Genomic DNA, 20,750 nt, shown 5'->3' on the forward strand with positions numbered 1-20,750 from the left:
ATGCCCCCTTTTAGCCCCCTTCCCCAATTACCAACAATCTTGCATTAGTATGATCCATTTGTTACCACTGTTGAGCCAATATTGATACATTACTGTTAACTAACTAATGTCCATAGTTGGCATTAAGGTTCACTCTTTGTGAAAAATGCCTTTTATATTATAGTTTATTCCTTTTGATTTTCTTTTCAGGGTTGCAAAACTGCGTGATGAAATTATGGCCTTAAGGAATGAATGTTCCTCTGTGTACAGCAAAGGACGCATGCTGACAGCAGAACAGACGAAACTCATGATATCAGGAATTACTCAAAGTTTAAACTCAGGATTTGCACAGACCTTAAACCCCAGTCTGAACTCAGGGCTGACCCAGGGTTTAACGCCTTCCCTGACCCCTTCTAGTGTGACCTCAGGCCTGTCATCAGGTCTGACTTCCCGCCTGACTCCATCTGTCACTCCGGCTTATACACCTGGTTTCCCATCAGGGGGATTAGTTCCAAGTTTCAGTTCAGGAGTAGAGACTAATTCATTGCAAACTCTGAAGTTGATGCAGATCCGAAGGCCCCTTTTGAAGTCTTCTTTGCTGGATCAGAATTTAACAGAAGAGGAAATCAACATGAAATTTGTTCAGGATCTTTTGAATTGGGTTGATGAGATGCAGGTAAAAGAATGTTTATTCTTCCTGAAAGTTTCAGTCTTTATTGCTGTTAGTTTGTTTTTTTTAACTCTAGTAACTTTCGGTTTAAAGGTGCAGCTGGACCGCACTGAGTGGGGATCAGATTTGCCAAGTGTTGAAAGCCATTTAGAAAATCATAAAAATGTTCACCGAGCTATTGAAGAATTTGAATCTAGCCTTAAAGAAGCTAAAATCAGTGAGGTATATGAATTTAAAATCTGTATGTATTTCATTTTAGCTTGCTGTTGTTTTGCTCTTTTTAAATAAAGACCCTGTAACAGAATAATAGATGGAGTGAGTATGAGTCAGAATTCCTTAAAATCCCTAACCTCGATGTCTTTTTATCCCATATTATAGATTCAAATGACAGCACCTCTGAAATTAACTTATGCCGAAAAGTTACACCGATTAGAGAGTCAGTATGCAAAACTCTTGGTAAGGTGTTTTTTTTTTTTTTAACTTTTATTAGGAATTTCCCTTATCTCTATATGGTCAAGACATGATTCTTATAATGATTTTTCTTACAAAGAATACATCCCGGAATCAGGAACGGAACCTTGATACACTCCATAATTTTGTAACTCATGCAACTAATGAACTTATTTGGTTGAATGAAAAAGAAGAGGAGGAAGTCGCTTATGACTGGAGTGAAAGAAATACCAACATAGCTCGGAAAAAAGATTACCACGCTGTATGTACAGCCTTTGTCCTTGAATGCCAAAGTCGCGTCTCAGGTTTAGGTCTATTTCCTAACCTTGCTTCTTCATTCTTTCTTACATTAGGAATTAATGAGAGAACTAGATCAAAAGGAAGAAAATATTAAGTCAGTTCAGGAGATTGCAGAGCAGCTACTTCTGGAAAATCATCCAGCCCGACTGACAATCGAGGTAAGTCAGAAAGTGTAACTGTCATGGTTGAATATTGACAGGTGATGATTACTCTTCAGATTCTTTTATTGCTGATAAATTGAAAAATACAAACAAACTTTTATTACAGCATGGCTCAAAAGTAATGTTTCTGACAAATCATTGTGATTCTTACCTTAAACTCTCTTGCTTTCTCTAAGTGTGTCACCCAGCCATCACTTCCAATAAAGGTACCTTTGTCAACTACCATGGCTGAAGAGATGTATTACAGTAAATATGAAGGATCTTGACTTCACAAATTTTAATTTACTCATTTTTTCCTGACTGTGATATTGTGCAAGTGACGTAACCTACTTGCCTCCCTCACCTGTCCAAAATGGGGGCGATCCTTCTAACCCATAGAGCTGTGTTAAGAATGGGATGAATAACATACTCTTACTTAGTACAGTTCTTGGTACATACGTTCCCAGGAAGTATTTCTTATTATTACTTAATAATTTTATTTATGGCTGGTTTTGCAAGGTGTACTGAAACAACAACCTGGTCAAGCCTCATGGCATAGTGCATACATTTCAAATCCAGAAGTGGAGAATTGGTGTGGATTTATCAGGTTTCCCATGCAGTGGTAGTCTATTTACCCTTTAGTCCTATTATATACTAGTTAGAGTTAGTGACTTTCTAAACATAAAGGGGCTTATATAGGAGCGAGAGGAGCATCAAACATGGAGAAACATGGTAGATTGCCAGAGGGAACAAAGGGAGCTGTGCTTAAAATGTGACATGCTTCCAACTCTCACAGTTGAGGAGAGGCATCTGATAGTCTTTGTTCACTGAAACTGTCACAGTACAAAAAAAAAAAGAAAAGAAAAAGAAATTGGCACAGTACAAAAGATGAGTAAAATTCTAGACCTCAATAGGGTTTTGGGAGTGTTGTATTTGACTTTCTTCATATAAAAATGTAATCTTGCATGCCTATTGAAATGCCATATAGGAAGTTAAAGACACGGAAGAGTAGGGGGAACAGTAGGGAAAGCAAATTAGAATACTGAAGGGTCTGGATACTCTTGTATGATGATAAACTAAAAATAGAGTATTCTTCAAGGTGGAGATGAAAACTGTTAGGGAATATGATTACAGGCTAAGAATTTTAATGGGACTGGGTAATGTGAATGTGAACCTGATTTCTTTTATGTAGAGATGTTAATCTAATTAACTAAAAGTTTCTTGAGGGATAAAATTAAGCGTGAGTCATCTTTACGATTCCATTGGCCTATCCAGTGTCTTGTGGGTACGTGGATAATATTTAGTTAATTATCAACACTATTTCATATGTTATATGAAAAAAGAAACTAATAATCTAACAACACACAATGATATGTCTTTTATAGCCAATTTGCTGGAAGTAGCTTAATTTGAGGGCACAGTTAATAAGACCATGATATGTTGCCAGATTTCCAGTGCTGCATTGTAAATTCCATTCAGAAAGCCTGCCTGAGCAGGAGCTCTGCAGGAGTGAGTTTTTCCGAAAGGGGAAGAATGACAGGCTTACTTGGTGCTAGTCATTAAAGCATCTAGATCGCCCTCTTCTGGAAGTCAGTGAATTGCATCTTAAATATAAAAGCGTGTTTTTATGTTTTCTTTAGAAAGTAGATGTTCTTTGTGTTATGTTTTTGCTCTCATGAGAGATTTACTTTGTATTAAAAATTCAAGTAAAAATATTTTAAACAAAAATTCTTAGTATTATGATAATAACAGTTCCAGAATTACAGTGATAAGGGATTGCACTCTCTCTTCTCCTCTCTCCCCAAACCTTACCCTGGCAAAAACAAACATGTAAGTCATCCCCCCCCCCACAAAATTTCTAGTTTTGTTTCTAGTTTTAGAAACAAAAACGAAGAGGAAACTACAGAACCATTTATTTCGGTCTGTATTTTTACATTTTTATTTTTATTTGTAATTTATATTTAAATTTTTAGGACTGGCTTTGTGCCAGTAAGGACTCTTACATTAGAGGGGCATTTCACTACCCTAATTTTCACGTCTTACTCTGTTACATCGTCTGTTTCGACAGCAGAGTTTTTAAGCCTTTAAAAGCTTTGCTGTGTATGTACATCATCACTCTTCAGCTGGTTAGAGCGGCTGTGTTTAATCTTGAAGGCCTACCGAGCGGCGATGCAGACGCAGTGGAGCTGGGTCCTACAGCTGTGCGAGTGTGTGGAGCAGCACATAAAGGAAAACACCGCCTATTTCGAGGTGTGTGAATGGAATCACGTCAGGTGCTGGTATTGTCAGTTTGCCTACTTACAGAAGGCATCGTCATGTTTAGTAAGGACATGTATGTAAAGTGCGGGGGAAACAAACTGAAATATTTTCTTCGTAGGATATATGGGACATAGGCCCTCTAGGATCGATTGAAGCAATCTATTCAGGAGGAAATCCTTTAGAAACCTTTAAAAATGTCAGAAAAATCTTGATTTTGTAAATGTCTTTTATAAAGAAACGTTTCATTACAGAGAGCTCTTTTTTTATTTTTCAGAAGTTTTAAAATATTCTTGTAATTTCTCTCCTACTTAAAAATTATTCGACCCTCAAGTAAAACAGAAGTTCGACCAAAATATTATAGGGCCAAAACACAATATAAATACAAACTTTAGGCACTTAGTGTTTACTGATAAGCATCCAAATTCAAGAGTTGTTTGGGTAAAGGAGTGATGTGACTATTAAGTGGTCTTGTGATTTTATTCTCTTCTCACTTACAAGGGATCCCCAGGGCTCTGGTACTCCGACTTGACAACTCTCTGCTTTACTGGCATTTGATATACTCTAACTGCCAGTTTTCATCTTTTTATAGTTTTTCAATGATGCCAAAGAAGCTACTGATTACTTAAGGAATCTAAAGGATGCCATTCAGCGGAAGTACAGCTGTGATCGATCAAGCAGCATTCACAAGCTGGAAGACCTTGTTCAGGAGTCAATGGTACTAGTACAGAAACCTGTGCATTTCATCAGCCATGTGTAATCAGGATTAGATTAGTAGTTCATCATAGTTTTATTTGTGCAGAACTTTATATTTTATTGGTATTCTTGATATATCCATCTCATTCGATCAAGCATTCAGTTTTAGTATTTTTTGGTAACAAGTACAACAAAAGTGTTTTTTATGTGATTGCCTCAATATTTTAAGTAAGTATTTTGAGAGTGATGTGTGTGTGTGTGGGTGTGTGTGTGTTTAGTCACTCACTTCACAAATAACTGTAAGCACTTTTTATATCCTAGACATTCTTTTAAGTACTGGAGATAGAGCAGTGAGGAAAACAGACAAGAATCCTTACCCTCCTGGTGCTTACATGCTAATGGGGGGAGCAGAAAATAAACATGATAAATAAGTAAAATATGTAGTATAGTGGTAAATGCTAAAGAGGAAAACAAACAAACAAAACAAGGGAGGAGAGATGCAAGAGGTGGTGGAGGGGGATTGAATGTTTAGACTAGGTGGTCAGGGGAGACTTTTGTGATGAAATTTTATTTGTGTAAAGCCCTAAAAGAAGAGAGAGCACAAGTCTTTTACTTTTTAAAATCTGTCTTATTTATTTCTTAGGAAGAGAAAGAAGAACTTTTGCAGTATAAAAGCACAGTAGCAAGCCTGATGGGGAGAGCAAAAACAATAATTCAGCTGAAGCCAAGGAATCCTGACTGTCCACTCAAAACTTCTATTCCGATCAAAGCTATCTGTGACTACAGACAAATTGAGGTATTCTAGAAATAGACCAGTTTCTGGCATTATTCTTATCTTTTAAAAATGAGGTCATATTGCTGACCAGTGGTAAAGTTTTGTACCTCAAAAAAATAAAACAAAACAAAATCCCAAGGTTGGGTATGGTAAAGGATTAGTCAACAGTGATCTCATTTGGTTATTCTTTTCTCCGTTTAAAACCAGATAACCATTTACAAAGACGATGAATGCGTCTTGGCCAACAACTCTCATCGTGCTAAATGGAAGGTCATTAGCCCTACTGGGAATGAGGCTATGGTCCCATCTGTGTGCTTCACAGTTCCTCCACCAAACAAAGAAGCGGTAGACTTCGCAAACAGGTTTGTATGCATTCGCTGGACACACAGAGCTGAGTTTGGAGGCTCTCTGAAGGTTAAAGAAACAGTCCGTACTTTGTCAAGGCCCATAGGATCAGAAGGATCTAGAACTAGTAAACATGGGATAGTTTACAAACAGGAAGAAAAATTATAGCATGTTTTCAGAGGGAGTAAAAAGGCTTAATCAAGTGTTCGGTTTGTTTGCTTTTTTCATGTATTTCAGAATTGAGCAACAGTATCAGAATGTCCTGACTCTTTGGCATGAGTCTCACATAAACATGAAGAGTGTCGTGTCCTGGCATTATCTCATCAATGAAATTGACAGAATTCGAGCTAGCAATGTGGCTTCAGTAAGTATGAATCTACACATCAGCCTAATCTGTCCAAAAATGTGGGGCACACTGTCATGAGAGGTGGAGTTTGTATTTGTTCCAGAATGGGATGGAGTCCAGCAGATCCATGCTAATATTCATCCATTTAATAAATATAATAATAAATAGACCTGCTATATACAAGGCACTTTCCAAGAATGGGGGAAATCTGGAGATCACGTATTTCATTCAGTGCTTATTACATGTTGGTAGGGAGACAGGATATAGTGTTTGGACTTATGGGGATGGATATCGTTTGATTTCATTTTTTGATGTTTTATAGCCTCGTTTTTCCTTATTTATTAAAACTTGTAGTTGTTAATAAAAAATAACAATTTCAAATAGTTCTTCTATTTATGACTATTAATATGAACTGACATACACCAGAAGACCCTAACTTAACATCTGTCCCATTTACATTTAGCTGTTAGTACTAAATCACTTGCTTACATGGATCATTGGTCTTCTTTAGATAAAGACAATGTTACCTGGTGAACATCAGCAAGTTCTGAGTAACCTACAATCTCGTTTTGAAGATTTCCTGGAAGATAGCCAGGAATCCCAAATATTCTCGGGCTCAGATATAACACAACTGGAGAAGGAGGTTAATGTATGTAAGCAGTATTATCAAGAACTTCTTAAATCAGCAGAAAGAGGTAAAGCATGGGAATCCTTGTATTTTTTTCCCCATAGGTGTTTAGTCTAGGCTCTTTTCTGCTCAGTGGGAATCAGTCTTCTGTGTTATGTCACTCAGCCTATGATAGGTGAACACAGGTGCTGGAACATTAAAAGCATTTGTGAGGTAGGAAGCTGCAAGGAGGGATTCATTTATTTCTAAATGATCAGTTAATAAAAAGATGCCATCCAAGTAACGTGATAAGCACTGAATTCTTAACACATCTACTTTTCAGCATTTTCACTGTTTTGTGATGTAATGTTCAGAATGATCTTTTAGTTTTTGAAAAGATTCAGTTATTTTTCCATGTACCAAACCTGGATTTTTTTTTTTAATACTTGATTTTTTTAGAGCAGTTTTAGATTCATAGCAAAATTGAGAGGAAGGTACAGAGATTTCCCATGACCAAACCTGGATTTTATACAGAGGTTAAAGGAGAAGATTTTGTCTAGTTAACTTTTGTTAAATACAAAGTTTCTTCTGGACACTTTCGATATTACTTAGAGACAAAAAAAATATCATTAGTAATCTATTTAAAAAAATTTTCAACATTAACAAATGCTTTACCTACCTTTCCTTTTTAAGGATTTTTTTTTTATTTTAAAGATTAATCTGTAGCCATGTAATTCACATTTTTGTGAACATAAAACCACATAATATATTACTTTCCTTGGACATCATAAATCAGAATTTGGCACTTAGAATAGCACTAGGGAAATTTTATTAATCGTTCATAAATTGTAAGGTCGACTATTTTAAGGTTCATGTCCTTAGGGTGAGATTGTCCTTAGTTTGACCAGCAGCATCCAGAAGACAGAAAACAAAGTGTTTTCTAAACATTATATTTACTTTCACAGAAGAGCAAGAGGAATCCGTGTATAATCTCTACATCTCTGAAGTTCGAAACATTAGACTTCGGTTAGAGAGTTGTGAAGATCGGTTGATTAGACAGATTCGCACTCCACTGGAAAGAGATGATTTGCATGAAAGTGTGTTCAGAATCACGGAGCAGGAGGTGAGATTTGTAAAAGTGTTGGGACAGAATTAACTGAAGGTAAATTACTGTCTCAGTGACCTTCATAGTTAAATCCAGTCACTTCCCATGTGCTCAGCTTTGCCCACAGGGCACTTTGTGAGTTCTGATTATGTATTTATTGCTTATCATGAACTAGAATTCTATAATTCAGTTCTACCTTTGACTCAGGTAAACGCAGAAACGTGCACCCTTTCACCCACTATGATGGAGACTCTTGGGGTTTCTCATAGTGAAAGCCATTACATGTTTGTTGATCACCTGCTGAATGCAGAAGCACTAAGTTAGATGTTTGTGCCCGAGGAAATGGGCAGTAAAGGAATTACTGATTATAAAACTTGAATGCCGTGGCTTAGTTTCCTTGATAAAGAAAAAGTAAAGAATATATAGCTTTTTAAGTCAGTGATTATAATGTAGATTGTGTGTTTTTAAACTGTTTTAAGAAAGATGCCCCATCTAGAGTGATAGCCTAATACCTATGTTTATTCTCTATTTTATAGAAACTAAAGAAAGAACTGGAGCGACTTAAAGAGGATTTGGGAACAATCACAAATAAGTGTGAAGAATTTTTCAGTCAAGCAGCAACCTCTGCATCAGTTCCCACCTTACGATCTGAGCTCGGTGTGGTCATTCAGAACATGAACCAAGTCTATTCTATGTCTTCTACTTACATAGAGAAGTATGTAACCTCTGTCGTAGTATAAATTTGCTTCATACAGCTGTCATATTTATGTGTATATATAAATATATATATATGCTGTTTGTTTAAATCATTCATTTTTATGAATGTAAATATTTCCTTTTTTGTCTTAATAACAATTATATTAATTATTTCCATGGAATTATTATACTTCATGTTGAAAGGAAATGGGCATCAGAGATTAGGGCATATGTATGATCTTCCCACATTTTGCCTGTGGGTTTTAGTCCCTCAGCTGTTGTAGCCTGGAGGATTGGTCTAAATAAGGGTTGAAAGAAGACCAACTTACCCTGGAATCTCTTGCAGAATACCATCTGCGGGGCAGGCTGTGGATTGGAGCACACACCCTCCATTAAGAAGAGTTAGCTGGATGTTAATCTCGTAGTAAATCTGTCCATGTTCCAAGGCGAAGAACATGCTCTATCATGCATTGTAATGGTGCTTCAGGACTGTGTTATTGGAAGATAAACATTTACTAATAGGAGGCTATTGTTGTATTCTCTTTTTTAGACTGAAAACTGTTAATTTGGTGTTAAAAAACACTCAGGCAGCAGAAGCCCTTGTAAAACTCTATGAAACTAAACTGTGTGAAGAAGAAGCAGTCATAGCTGACAAGAATAACATTGAGAATCTGATAAGTACTTTAAAGGTATGTACCTTCCTGTGGCTATATGCTAAGATCAGACTCTAAAAGTATTTTTCTAGCACCTAGATTCAAACATCAATTAGTAAATAACTTAATTTGAATACATTTATATTCATTTCATATCTCTACGTAACCATAGCTTAGTGTAAATAAGTCATTTCTAGTTTCAGGAGAGTTCTTCTCATTTGAAATTTGCATCTCTTTGTGGTAATAGCTTTTTATAATCAATTCATGTCAGCAAAAGGAGTTGAAGCTAAAAATTAAATTATTTTTAATGGATTCTCTTGCTGAAAGAGGTAGTTATTTTAAGATATCAAGGAGGTAAGTATAGGAGTTAATTCAGGAAAGGAAAAAGACTGGTAGTTGTATTCATCTCTATTGATATTTCCACGTGTAAAGCATTGAGTATGAAATTATTGCAAAGTAGTTGTGAAAAATTATCTCATTGATTTTTAATGCATGTATTCATTTTTAAACAATGAGATTAGTAGGTGTTTAAGAAACAGGCAATTAAAAAGACTTACAGAGGTAGCAACTTGCTTGTGGAATATATTTTGTTTTATTGATATGCAAATTCTATTAGGCTGAACTTTATAAAACTGTTTTTTTTTAGATCAAAGTGCAGTCTAATATTGACAATTTCATATGGTTCAGCCTAATATATCATTTTTGTATATGGAAGATAGTCTTTCCTTTATCTGATTTTATATCAGTCATTTCTAAATAAATTGTAAAATGAGGTAAATAAATAATGTGTTTACATAGTGAGTGGTTGACACATTTTTATAACTTTCACCAATTAATGTATTTTAGCAATGGAGATCTGAAGTAGATGAAAAGAGAGAGGTATTCCATGCATTAGAGGATGAGTTGCAAAAAGCTAAAGCCATCAGTGATGAAATGTTTAAAACATATAAAGAACGGGACCTTGATTTTGACTGGCACAAAGAAAAAGCAGATCAATTAGTTGAAAGGTGGCAGAATATTCATGTTCAGATTGATAACAGGTTAGTATCCTTTTTTGTTCAGTTTCAGCACAGGTTTAATCTTTATCCTTGTATTCTAGGTAAAATCTAAAGTTAATAGGTTTTTTAAAAACTTCCATAATACAGTTAATTTCATATAGTTACCTTCCATATATAGTTAATTGTGTTAATTGCAAGAGCTTGACCTAATTATATTTCTTTCTGATATGGTGGACATGACAGTTAACTTCAAAATAAATATTTTCAACTCTATGTTGTTAAAACTGTTGATGTAGTCTGGCGTTTGTATAGTAAATCTACTTGCCTTTTCTAAAGGAAATTATGACCAACTTACAATATTCAGCTAACCAAGATTTAGTAAGAGCAGTGTTTGAGAGGGCTATATGGAGCAATCTGTGCTAGACCTAAGAAGTGTGAAGCAGCTGAAATGACCTGATGTTCATTTTAATTGAGGATACAAGAAAGTTGAAATCATTCACCCACTGACTGAAATAGAAAAGTAAAAGGAAATGGGATGTTTTTAGGGCTCATCTTAAAGGAGATGGAATAGTGTCCTTTCTCATTCATTTTAATGTTTATATTAATGCAAATAAAATGCTTTTATAACATAGTGCCATTCTTGAAAAGTAAAATTATGTTCAAATATATGTTATTAAATCTCTAAAAAATATGTGTTATATAGGTTTAATGTAGTGGTTTTAAAATCACAGAAACTGAGGTATTTTTATTTAATCACAGTTCCAGGAAGTACTCTCTGAGTCCACATTGGACCCTCTGTTGAACTACGTTGTCATTATTTCAAAAGTGCACTGCCATTTGATGCAAGCTTTGGGTATTTAAGACATGCTGATTGATCATAATTATGGTTAAGTTTCCAATTTTCCTGATTTTTATTGTTAGTCGGTTAGGCCTGAAGCTAGAATAAGCAGTATCACTAAGTTGCACAAGTCCAGGAGCAGAATATTTATATTCAACCTCAGTCAGTATGGAGTGCCCTTGGAGATAGGCCTCAGGGTACCTTAGCCTAGAATTCTTTCCACATACCCTTGTTACACCGAGTGCATTGCAGTAAGGTTATTTCGTCTCTCCTCTCTATAGCTTCCACCCTCTTGATGGATACTGTTGGAAACTATGACTCTCTTGTTTTTATTTTCTTAGGTTACGGGACTTAGAAGGCATTGGCAAATCACTGAAGTACTACAGAGATACTTATCACCCTTTAGATGATTGGATTCAGCAAGTTGAAACGACCCAGAGAAAGATTCAGGAAAATCAGCCTGAAAATAGTAAAACTCTAGCCACACAGTTGAATCAGCAGAAGGTATGTAGAAAGTTTCTTTTTTTTAAAAGATTTTATTTATTTGACAGAGAGACAGCGAGAGAGGGAACACAAGCAGGGGGAGTGGGAGAGGGAGAAGCAGGCTTCCCGCGAGCAGGGAGCCCGATGCGGGGCTCGATCCTAGGACCCTGGGATCATGACCTGAGCCGAAGGCAGACGCCTAACGGCTGAGCCACCCAAGCGCCCTGTAGAAGCAGGTTCTTATACTAAGGTTTTGTCTGCATGTGGTCAGTCGTTACCCTTCTCTTCCTTTACCTTGTTAAAAGAAAAAGTCAGCAACTATTTGGAAGAAGGGAAGGAGTAAATCATAAATATTAAAATCCTATTATCCAAACCAACATACGTCATGTACTTTGATTTCTTGGAAGTCAGTTTTGAAAGTATAAGGGATAAGAAAAGAGCATGTTGGGACAGTGTTCAAATTTCTAATGGTCATTTAATCATAAGTATGGAAATCTCTTTAGTACTTTGCTGGCCACAATAGTTTCACGGGATCCCAAATAAATAAAAATGGCTAGTGGTAGAAAATTAAACAGCCACATTTGACAGAAAATTGAGTTCTTTGAGATTTTTATTCCATCTTGAGGGGACACAGTAGCATCTGGTTTTGCTTTGATCAGGAGTAGGTGGGGATCAAGGCTTTCAAATCTACTTTTTGGGTAATTCCTGCGGAGTTTAGTAATTTCTGTGTTGGAAGGCCCGTGAGGGTGGGTCACTTATGTGGCTTAATCTAGAAGTTTGTCATTTGCCTTATTACATATTAAGTGCAAAGGGCTAAGGAGCTTTACTATTAAAGGGCGTGGCTATTTCTTAGTTCCTGAACATCTTAAGTGGCTAAATAGCATAGAGTTCCTTGTTCTTTTTCTTCTAAACTCTATGTATTTGTAGATGCTGGTGTCCGAAATAGAAATGAAACAAAGCAAAATGGATGAGTGTCAAAAATATGCAGAACAGTACTCAACTACAGTGAAGGTAAGAAGATTCAGTTCCTTGCATCAAATTTAATATTCAGGTATGTGATTCAACAATATACTTAAAAAAAAGAAGGCTCTGCAAGTCACTTCACTCTGTTAAATAGCGAAAACAGAGAATCTTCATGGGAGCCCTGGGACACTTACCTAATAATTGTCTGTGACATGTGAGTCCCATTGCAGCCTCTGCTTCATTCGGCCTCTCTCCATCACACACGTGTGCAGCCACACACGCACACACATCAGAATAGATGCGTGGCTCTGAAATTGGTCTCCCATCCAAGTACTAACCAGGCCCGACCCTGCTTAGCTTCTGAGATCAGGCGAGATCGGGCGCGTTCGGGGTGGTATGGCCGTAGACTCCGAAATCGGTTTCTTATCACTTTGTGCGTGCTTGTGTATCTCTCTCTCTCTTCTTTAACATTGCTAGCATATTCCCTGGAAGAACTTGACTTTCTTAGGAGACATTTCGCATGTTTGAAGTTGTTGCCAACGCCTGGGCCTTAGCCATCCAGATCTACAGTTCCATCACCTAGCCAGGGGAAAGGGAGGCTGAATGTAAACTAGCATATTATGACTAAGTGTTTCCGTGAGCTTCTAAAGAGACTTAGGAAACTTTTCTGACCACCCTAAATGTTTCTGATTTTTATTACCACCTTGGAAACATCCCAGAATTAGATAGAGTCCTAAGAATGTGGTTTTGCAGTAATTTTTAAAAGTTACTTAGTGAAATCAGGTTCAATTTCTGTGCATCAAGTCACTGTAGAATGAAGCATTAATGCTTTGCTTTAATTAATTTAATCTTACTGACTCCATTATACAGGACTATGAATTACAAACAATGACCTACCGGGCCATGGTAGATTCACAGCAGAAATCTCCAGTGAAACGCCGAAGAATGCAGAGCTCAGCAGATCTCATTATTCAAGAGGTAGTAAAAGTACAAGAGAGAGGGGAGGGGATATAAAAGAGAAAAACAATACTTAAAATATTATATTTATATATTTGTATTGTGGTATAATACACATAATAGAAAACGCACCATTTTAACCATTTTTAAGTTGCAATTCAGTGGCACTCAGTAACTTCACAGTGTTGTGCAAACCCGACTACTGTCCATTTCCAGAACTTTCTTCCTTGTCCCAAAAAAGAAACCCTTACCTAAACAGTGCAATTTATTAAGGGTTGTAAAAAAATCCTTGGAAAAGCTTTATTCAAGATTAATTATTAACTGCAGAGAATAACAAATGTACTTTGTAATTAAATTTAGAGAATTGTTATTGAGTATGGTTTGCACAGCAGTAATAAGCCCATTCCTACCTACTTACCATTACTGGGCAATTGTGTATTTTACCATCACAAAGGCTAGTTAATGTTATGATTATTAATCAATGTTCATTAAACTCATTTTAGAGCCACTGGAGATTATGTTTTTATTGTTTATTTCATTATTCGCAGTTCATGGACCTAAGGACCCGATACACTGCTCTGGTCACCCTCATGACACAATATATTAAATTTGCTGGTGATTCATTAAAGAGGCTGGAAGAAGAGGAGGTAATGCTTAACTATGAACAGCTTACTTAAAAGGAACTACAATATGTTTGGGAAAACAAAAAAGTTTTCATGACAAAAATTTACATGGTTGATAAGTTATTATTTAATTAGACAATTACAGTGAAAAAGATTAGAGGCCTAGGATTTTTCAGTTTGTTTTTGATTCTCTCCAACAGGAAAACATTGTTTATTTTCACTCTAAGATGCTAACGTTATTAGAGTTAATGTCTGAAATGGCTCTATTTAAATTATGAAATGTTGGCAGTTTGGCAGGATTTTTTTTTTTCAGTTTTCTCATATTTGAGAAATACACTTCTTTGAGTAGTATAGTTACTACTATTAAGATGTCTACAGATATACTACTTAAATACGTTGGTTTTATACATTTTAAAGTAATTTACATTTTCAAGGATTTAAAACATAAAAGCCATTAATTTAGAAGAAGGTTTTTGTACAAAATGATAATACTTTTTAAGAATTGTGGAGTTTTTTGTTTTATTTTTATTGTTCTCCAAAAGGTATGGTGTATGGTAAAAGACTATTTAAGTACCATTGTAATTTGGAGGATTTCTGTGCTTTGATTCTACATTTAAAAAGTATATTCAGAAATAGAGTAAAGAGTTATTTATGAAAATATATTGTCATAAAAGTCTGTTGTATCTAATTTTGAAGAGATTATACCATGCTTTATTATCTTGATATGCTTTCTATTCCTAACCTCAGAACAGACAAAAATAGTAGACAGAATGCTAAAATAAGTAAATTGTGAGGCATTAGCTATTTTAAATTAGACTTGTTGAACTTCTGAAGATGATTATACTTAGTGTAACTTCACATAATGAGAGAACCAAAACAGTAGTGGATGTCTAATAGATGTTACTTTCTTATTTTCTACTTGAGTCAACTATTTTAGTCTGTTCAGACTTAACAGTTTTCTGCTCCTAAATCACTAACGAAGCTAATTGCAAGTCTTTATAACTAGAGTCCTTTGTGCTTAGAAAGGAGAACCAGAGTATCTGTGACCATTCAAATAATTGGTATACATCTTTCACCTATAAAAGAACATCTATAATATTTTTTCATTTTGTTTTTGAGAGATATGGTTCCACTTAAAATGATATGTATATCTTTTAAATTATATGTTTAGTATACATTTTAAATTTTATATTTAGTTAAATGTAAGTCCTTTCCCTTTCTTATAGTATATATCCAATTGCACATATATGAGCTGCTTCCCTCAGTTCATCTGATGAGGTATAATACTAGAAGTTGATAGAAGAGATTTTTCAAAAAGCCTGATATATATACAAATTATGCTTGTCATCCTTTGAAATGTAAAAGGTTCATATTGAATTGAAAGTCAAAACAATATAGTTTATGGAAGACCATGCAGAGACTGTAACTTAAAATAGATAAAAAACATTGCTGATTAAAAATTCACCACTAAAAGATCATACTAATGGAATGTCTCATAAAAAGATACATAGCTCAGTTTTCAGACTCGAGAGTGGTATTTCTGAAATTGAGTCTACAAAGACTTACATTGGAAATCTTGGTCTAAGAGCAGAATTTTTTGTAATAAACATAAAATCAAAGAGGGTTACAAGTTAATTTCAGAAGAGGAAACCGAATTAGAGAAATGTTAGTAGAGTATCTGTAATGACTGTTAGATGGATAAAGAGATTTTCTAGTCTGTGTTGAGAGAAAAGTACATCAAATATTAATTGATAAGATTAAAGGACAGGATGTTTCCTTGGGGAACATTTAGAGAAAACTTGGGAAGTTATTTTTATGTGAGTAAGTTTGAGATTTAAGGGAAAGCAAATCAGCAATAGGATTAAATTACTTCTAGTAAATTGTGTAGTATTTGCTAAAAAATTCAGAGTTATCTAGACAGTGTGAGATTTTTAACAATCACTAAAATGACTGTGGGTTCAATAACAAAAAATTTTTTTCTGAGAGAATTTTCATTTTTCTAACCTCAGAACATGACAGAGAAAAAAGAGGGCTCAAAACCTCTTAGGGACAGCTAAGTTTTAAAGGAGTTTTGATAAGCAATTGAGAAAGACCCAGTTAGAAATTATCTCAAAAGATACCGAAAATTTAATATTTAAGCAGATAAAATGCTTCAGTGTCACCAGTTCACCCTGATAACAAAATAAAATAGAGCACTAATTATTGCAGGTTGTGATGAGATTTGTTTTTATATGAATTCTTATTATGGAAAACCATATTTAGGTTAGCAAAGGAAACAACTGAAATTCTTGTTGAAATTATTGGGGATCAAAAAATTAGAAGAAGCAAAGTAAGATATGTAGTCTATAATGTAAAATAAATTCTTGAAATTCACCAAGGCCTCTCAATGAAAAAAAAAAACAACTGCTATCTAGAATAATTTCTCTACTCCTGTTTAAATGGTTCTAATTATGATGATTTTGAGTTGGTGATATGAAACTAATAATCTTACGGTATTAATAAAAACAAATTAAATTGGCATTCTGTGCTAGCCCTGATCATGCAGAGTGTACTCCTCCCAGCTGAGATTGATTCTTCTATCAGTTGAAAAAAATTTTTCTTATATTTTATACTGTACATTGGAGTTGACTCCCTAAGTATATTTTTTAAAACATTTATATTTAACAAATATCTTTATATTTATGGAGTATCTAAAGGTACTTGTCAATGTGGATTCGTATAAGGCATGTCATTAACAACAACAACAACAAAATCTGTGAGTATATGAAGCACATCTTTTCTAAAGCCCCCAGGGACTATAGCTGCCTTTGCATTAGCAACTCTGATTATTATAATTGTCATAATATGGCAAGTACAAACAAATAAGGAATAGAAATTACATGTTTTTATATAATTTTCCTCCTTCCTCATGTGAAGTATTATTTCTTGATTTGACTCTTTAAAGTGGTACCAAAATTCTGCATTTTGTTTCTTTAACCATTAAACAGGGAGATGTAAATATCATTTCATTTTTATATATATTTTTATTTTTTTATTTTTTTATTTTTTTATATATTTTTAAAGATTTATTTATTTTAGAGAGAGAGAGCGTGCATGAGTGGGAGGGGCAGAGGGAGAGGGAGAATCTCAAGCCGACTCCCTGCTGAGAGCCGAGCCTGAAGCAGGGCTCCATCCTACCACCCTGAGATCATGACCTGAGCTGAAACCAAGTGTCGGATGCTTAACCAACTGTGCCACTGAGGTGCCCCCCCTCCTTTTTAAAGATTTATTTATCTTAGAGAAAGAGAGATAAATATTTTAAATTTCCATTGGGCCAGGTATTAAAAACTGAAGTTTTAAGTGTCATTTGGTTCCTATATGTTCTTAGCTTGTAAGACTGAGTTGTGTGTGAAAGCAGAAAGGGCGCCGCTGTGAGTTTTATTTCCCGCTTTGTCATTTAGTTTTCAAAACTATTTGACCTCTCTGCACCTCAATTTCCTCATCTGTAAAAGGTTGGGGTCCTGCTGTAGGTTTTGTAAGGTCCCTCCTTTCTTGCTGTCAACTCTTTAGTTAGCTAATTTTTAAAACAAAATTATTCCTGAGAGACAAAAAAAAAAGATTGTTCGGTTTAGCAAACTTGACATGAAGGGTTTTTTTTTTGTCTTCTCCCGTTGCTGACTTTCTGAAGCTTCCTCTCTGAAGAAGGTGGTGGTGCTGGTGCTGGTGATGGTGACGGTGGTGGTGATCGGGCTTGTTCTGCATTTGGTTTCGCTTGTTTTTATAAGCACTTTTATGAGCATCGCTTCAAGTTTTTAAAGATAAATTTGAACAGAACAGGTTTGACACTTGTAAATGTCTCTTGTAGATTAAAAGGTGTAAGGAGACTTCTGAACATGGGGCATATTCAGATCTGCTTCGGCGTCAGAAGGCAACAATGATTGAGAATAGCAAACTTACAGGAAAAATAAGTGAATTGGAGAAAATGGTGGCTGAACTAAAGAAACAAAAGTCCCGAGTAGAGGAGGAACTTCCAAGGGTCAAGGAGGCTGCAGAAAATGAATTGAGAAAGCAGCAGAGGAATGTAGAAGACATTGCTCTGCAGAAAATCAGGGCCGAGAGTGAAGCCAAGCAGTACCGCAGGGAGCTGGAGACCATTGTGAGGGAGAAGGAGGCTGCAGAACGGGAGCTGGAGCGGGTGAGAAAGCTCACATCGGAGGCCGAGGCCAAAAGAGCGGCGGTGGAAGAAAACCTCCTGAACTTCCAGAACCAGTTAGAGGAGAACACCTTTACAAGAAGAACCCTGGAAGATCATCTTAAAATAAAAGATTCCAGTCTCAATGACTTGGAGCAACAAAAAAATAAGTTAATGGAAGAATTAAAAAGAAAGAGAGACAACGAGGAGGAACTCTTGAAGCTGGTAAAGCAGATGGAAAAAGACCTAACGTTTCAAAAACAGATAGCAGAGGAGCAGTTAAAAGAAAAGCAGAAGATCGAACTGGAAGCAAGAAGGAGAATAACAGAAATTCAGTATTCATGTAGAGAAAATAAGTTGCCACAGGCTACGTCATACAGAGGAGTCGCAGGTCTTCAGAAAGAGCAGGACAAACAGAAGACAGAAGAACTCAAGCAGCAGGTTGATGAGCTAACAGTCGCCAATAGAAAGGCTGAAAAAGACATGAGAGAACTGAAGTATGAACTTAATGCCCTTCAGCTTGAAAAAACTTCATCTGAGGAAAAGGCTCGTTTGCTAAAAGAAAAACTGGATGAAACCAATGATACACTGACGTGCCTTAAGTTAGAGTTGGAAAGGAAGGATCAGGTAGAGGAAAGGTATTCCCAGCAGCTCAGAGAACTGGATAGGCAGTTGAACCAAACCACAGACAGAGCTGAGGAAGTCATGCAAGAAGCTAATGACCTTAGGAAAATAAAGCACAATTATGAAGTAGAATTAGAATCTCTTCAACAAGAAAAAGGGAAACTGCAAAGAGAAGTAGACAGGATCACTAGGACCCATGCTATAGCTGAGAGGAATATTCAGCATCTAAATTCACAAGTTAATTCTTTCCAGGCTGAGAAGGAATCCTCTAATGAAAGAATACGATTCTGCCAGAGAAAGTCAGATCATCTCAAAGAACAATTCGAGAAAAGCCATGCACAGTTGCTTCAAAATATTAAAGCTGAAAAAGAAAATAATGATAAAATCCAGAAGCTTAATGAAGAATTGAAGAAAAGTAATGAGTGTGCAGAAATGCTAAAACAAAAGGTAGATGAGCTTACAAGGCAGAATAATGAAACCAAGTTAATGATGCAGAGAATTCAGACAGAATCAGCGAACGTGGTTTTGGAGAAACAAGCTATCCAGCAAAGATGCGAAGCCCTGAAAATTCAGGCAGATGGTTTTAAAGATCAGCTACGGAACACCAACGAACACTTGCATAAGCAGACGAAAACAGAACAGGATTTCCATAGGAAAATTAAATGCCTAGAGGAAGACCTGGCCAAAAGTCAAAATTTAGTCAGTGAGTTTAAGCAAAAGTGTGACCAGCAGAACATTATCATCCAGAACACTGAGAAGGAAGTTCGAAGTCTGAGTGCGGAGCTGAACGCCTCCAAAGAGGAAAAGCGACTCGGGGAGCAGAAGGTACAGTTACAGCAAGCTCAGGTGCAAGAGTTAAATAACAGGTTGAAAAAAGTGCAAGACGAACTGCAATTAAAGACCATAGAGGAGCAGATGACCCACAGGAAGATGGTTCTGTTTCAGGAGGAATCGGACAAGTTCAAACGCTCGGCAGAGGAGTTTCGGAAAAAGATGGAAAAGTTAATGGACTCCAAAGTTATCACTGAAAATGATATTTCAGGCATCAAGCTTGACTTCGTGTCTCTTCAGCAAGAAAACTGCAGAGCTCAGGAGAATGCTAAGCTCTGTGAGACAAATATCAGAGAACTTGAAAGACAGCTTCAGCAGTATCGCGAGCAAATGCAACAAGGACAGAATGTGGAAGCAAATCATTACCAGAAATGTCGGAAACTTGAAGATGAGCTGGTAGCCCAGAAACGTGAAGTCGAAAGCCTGAAGCAAAAGATGGATCAACAGATAAAGGAACACGAACATCAATTAGTTTTGCTCCAGTGTGAAATCCAAAAAAGGAACCCAGCCAAAGACTGTCCCTTCAAACCAGATTTTGAGATGGCAGTAAATGAGTGCCAACACTCTGCAGACCTGTCCTCTAAGAACGCAGGGCAGCCTCACCCAGGGACCAGGTCTCCTCTGCTGAGATGGAATCAAGACCCACAGCAATCGGAAGAAAAATGGCAGCATCGGGTTGTTGAACAAATACCAAAGGAAGTCCAGTTCTGGCTGTCAGGGGGTCCACTTGAGAAAGAGAAAAGCCAGCAGTGTTACTCTGAGTATTTTTCTCAGACAAGCACCGAATTACAGATAACTTTTGATGAGACAAACCCTATTACAAAACTATCCGAAATCGAGAAGATAAGAGATCAAGCTCTGTACAGTTCCAGGCCACCAGTTAGGTATCAAGATGACAAGTGTGAAATGGACCTGGCAAAGCTTTTGGCCCCCTTGGAGGTATACTCTGGATTCTGAGACCTTATCAGCTACCTCATGCCAAGTTTCCTCTCTTGTTTCCTTTCTCTGCTAGACTAAGTTTTTTAACAATGTTGAATGAGATTGGCTCTTTGTAGTTCTGGCAGAAAATTATCATATAGATTGGCTTGAATCTTTACTACAAATTATCCTTCTTTAATTTTTAAATGCCTGAGATTAAATACATAGATGTAATGGTTATATGGTTATATTTATGGTATTATATTCTGAAGAATGTTTTTTTTAAAAGCTAGAAAAACCAAGGGCAGTTCACTTTAATTTGTAAA

At 36.1% G+C, this 20,750-nt stretch overlaps 1 protein-coding gene across 21 annotated transcripts in view; it reads left to right on the top strand.

Annotated features, from left to right (window-relative positions):
• DST (dystonin) overlaps nt 1-20,750 on the top strand; it is a 470,596-nt gene that overhangs the window by 303,721 nt on the left and 146,125 nt on the right. For 20 of the 21 annotated variants that reach the window (XM_032409610.1, XM_032409591.1, XM_032409594.1 and 17 more), the window contains 19 exons: nt 190-655; nt 743-871; nt 1,028-1,105; nt 1,200-1,361; nt 1,453-1,557; nt 3,694-3,789; nt 4,388-4,513; nt 5,135-5,287; nt 5,474-5,628; nt 5,849-5,975; nt 6,469-6,652; nt 7,530-7,687; nt 8,206-8,384; nt 8,916-9,054; nt 9,865-10,058; nt 11,196-11,358; nt 12,265-12,348; nt 13,171-13,278; nt 13,806-13,904. In XM_032409610.1, coding sequence (XP_032265501.1) covers nt 190-655; nt 743-871; nt 1,028-1,105; nt 1,200-1,361; nt 1,453-1,557; nt 3,694-3,789; nt 4,388-4,513; nt 5,135-5,287; nt 5,474-5,628; nt 5,849-5,975; nt 6,469-6,652; nt 7,530-7,687; nt 8,206-8,384; nt 8,916-9,054; nt 9,865-10,058; nt 11,196-11,358; nt 12,265-12,348; nt 13,171-13,278; nt 13,806-13,904 — 2,905 coding nt within the window. Of the gene's footprint in view, nt 1-189; nt 656-742; nt 872-1,027; nt 1,106-1,199; nt 1,362-1,452; nt 1,558-3,693; nt 3,790-4,387; nt 4,514-5,134; nt 5,288-5,473; nt 5,629-5,848; nt 5,976-6,468; nt 6,653-7,529; nt 7,688-8,205; nt 8,385-8,915; nt 9,055-9,864; nt 10,059-11,195; nt 11,359-12,264; nt 12,349-13,170; nt 13,279-13,805; nt 13,905-17,724; nt 20,446-20,750 lie in introns of all 21 variants that reach the window. The other variant, XM_032409613.1, reaches the window with a different exon arrangement.

Source organism: Phoca vitulina, unplaced genomic scaffold (genome assembly GCF_004348235.1).
Source record: "Phoca vitulina isolate PV1807 unplaced genomic scaffold, GSC_HSeal_1.0 scaffold11, whole genome shotgun sequence".
NCBI lineage: Eukaryota > Metazoa > Chordata > Mammalia > Carnivora > Phocidae > Phoca > Phoca vitulina.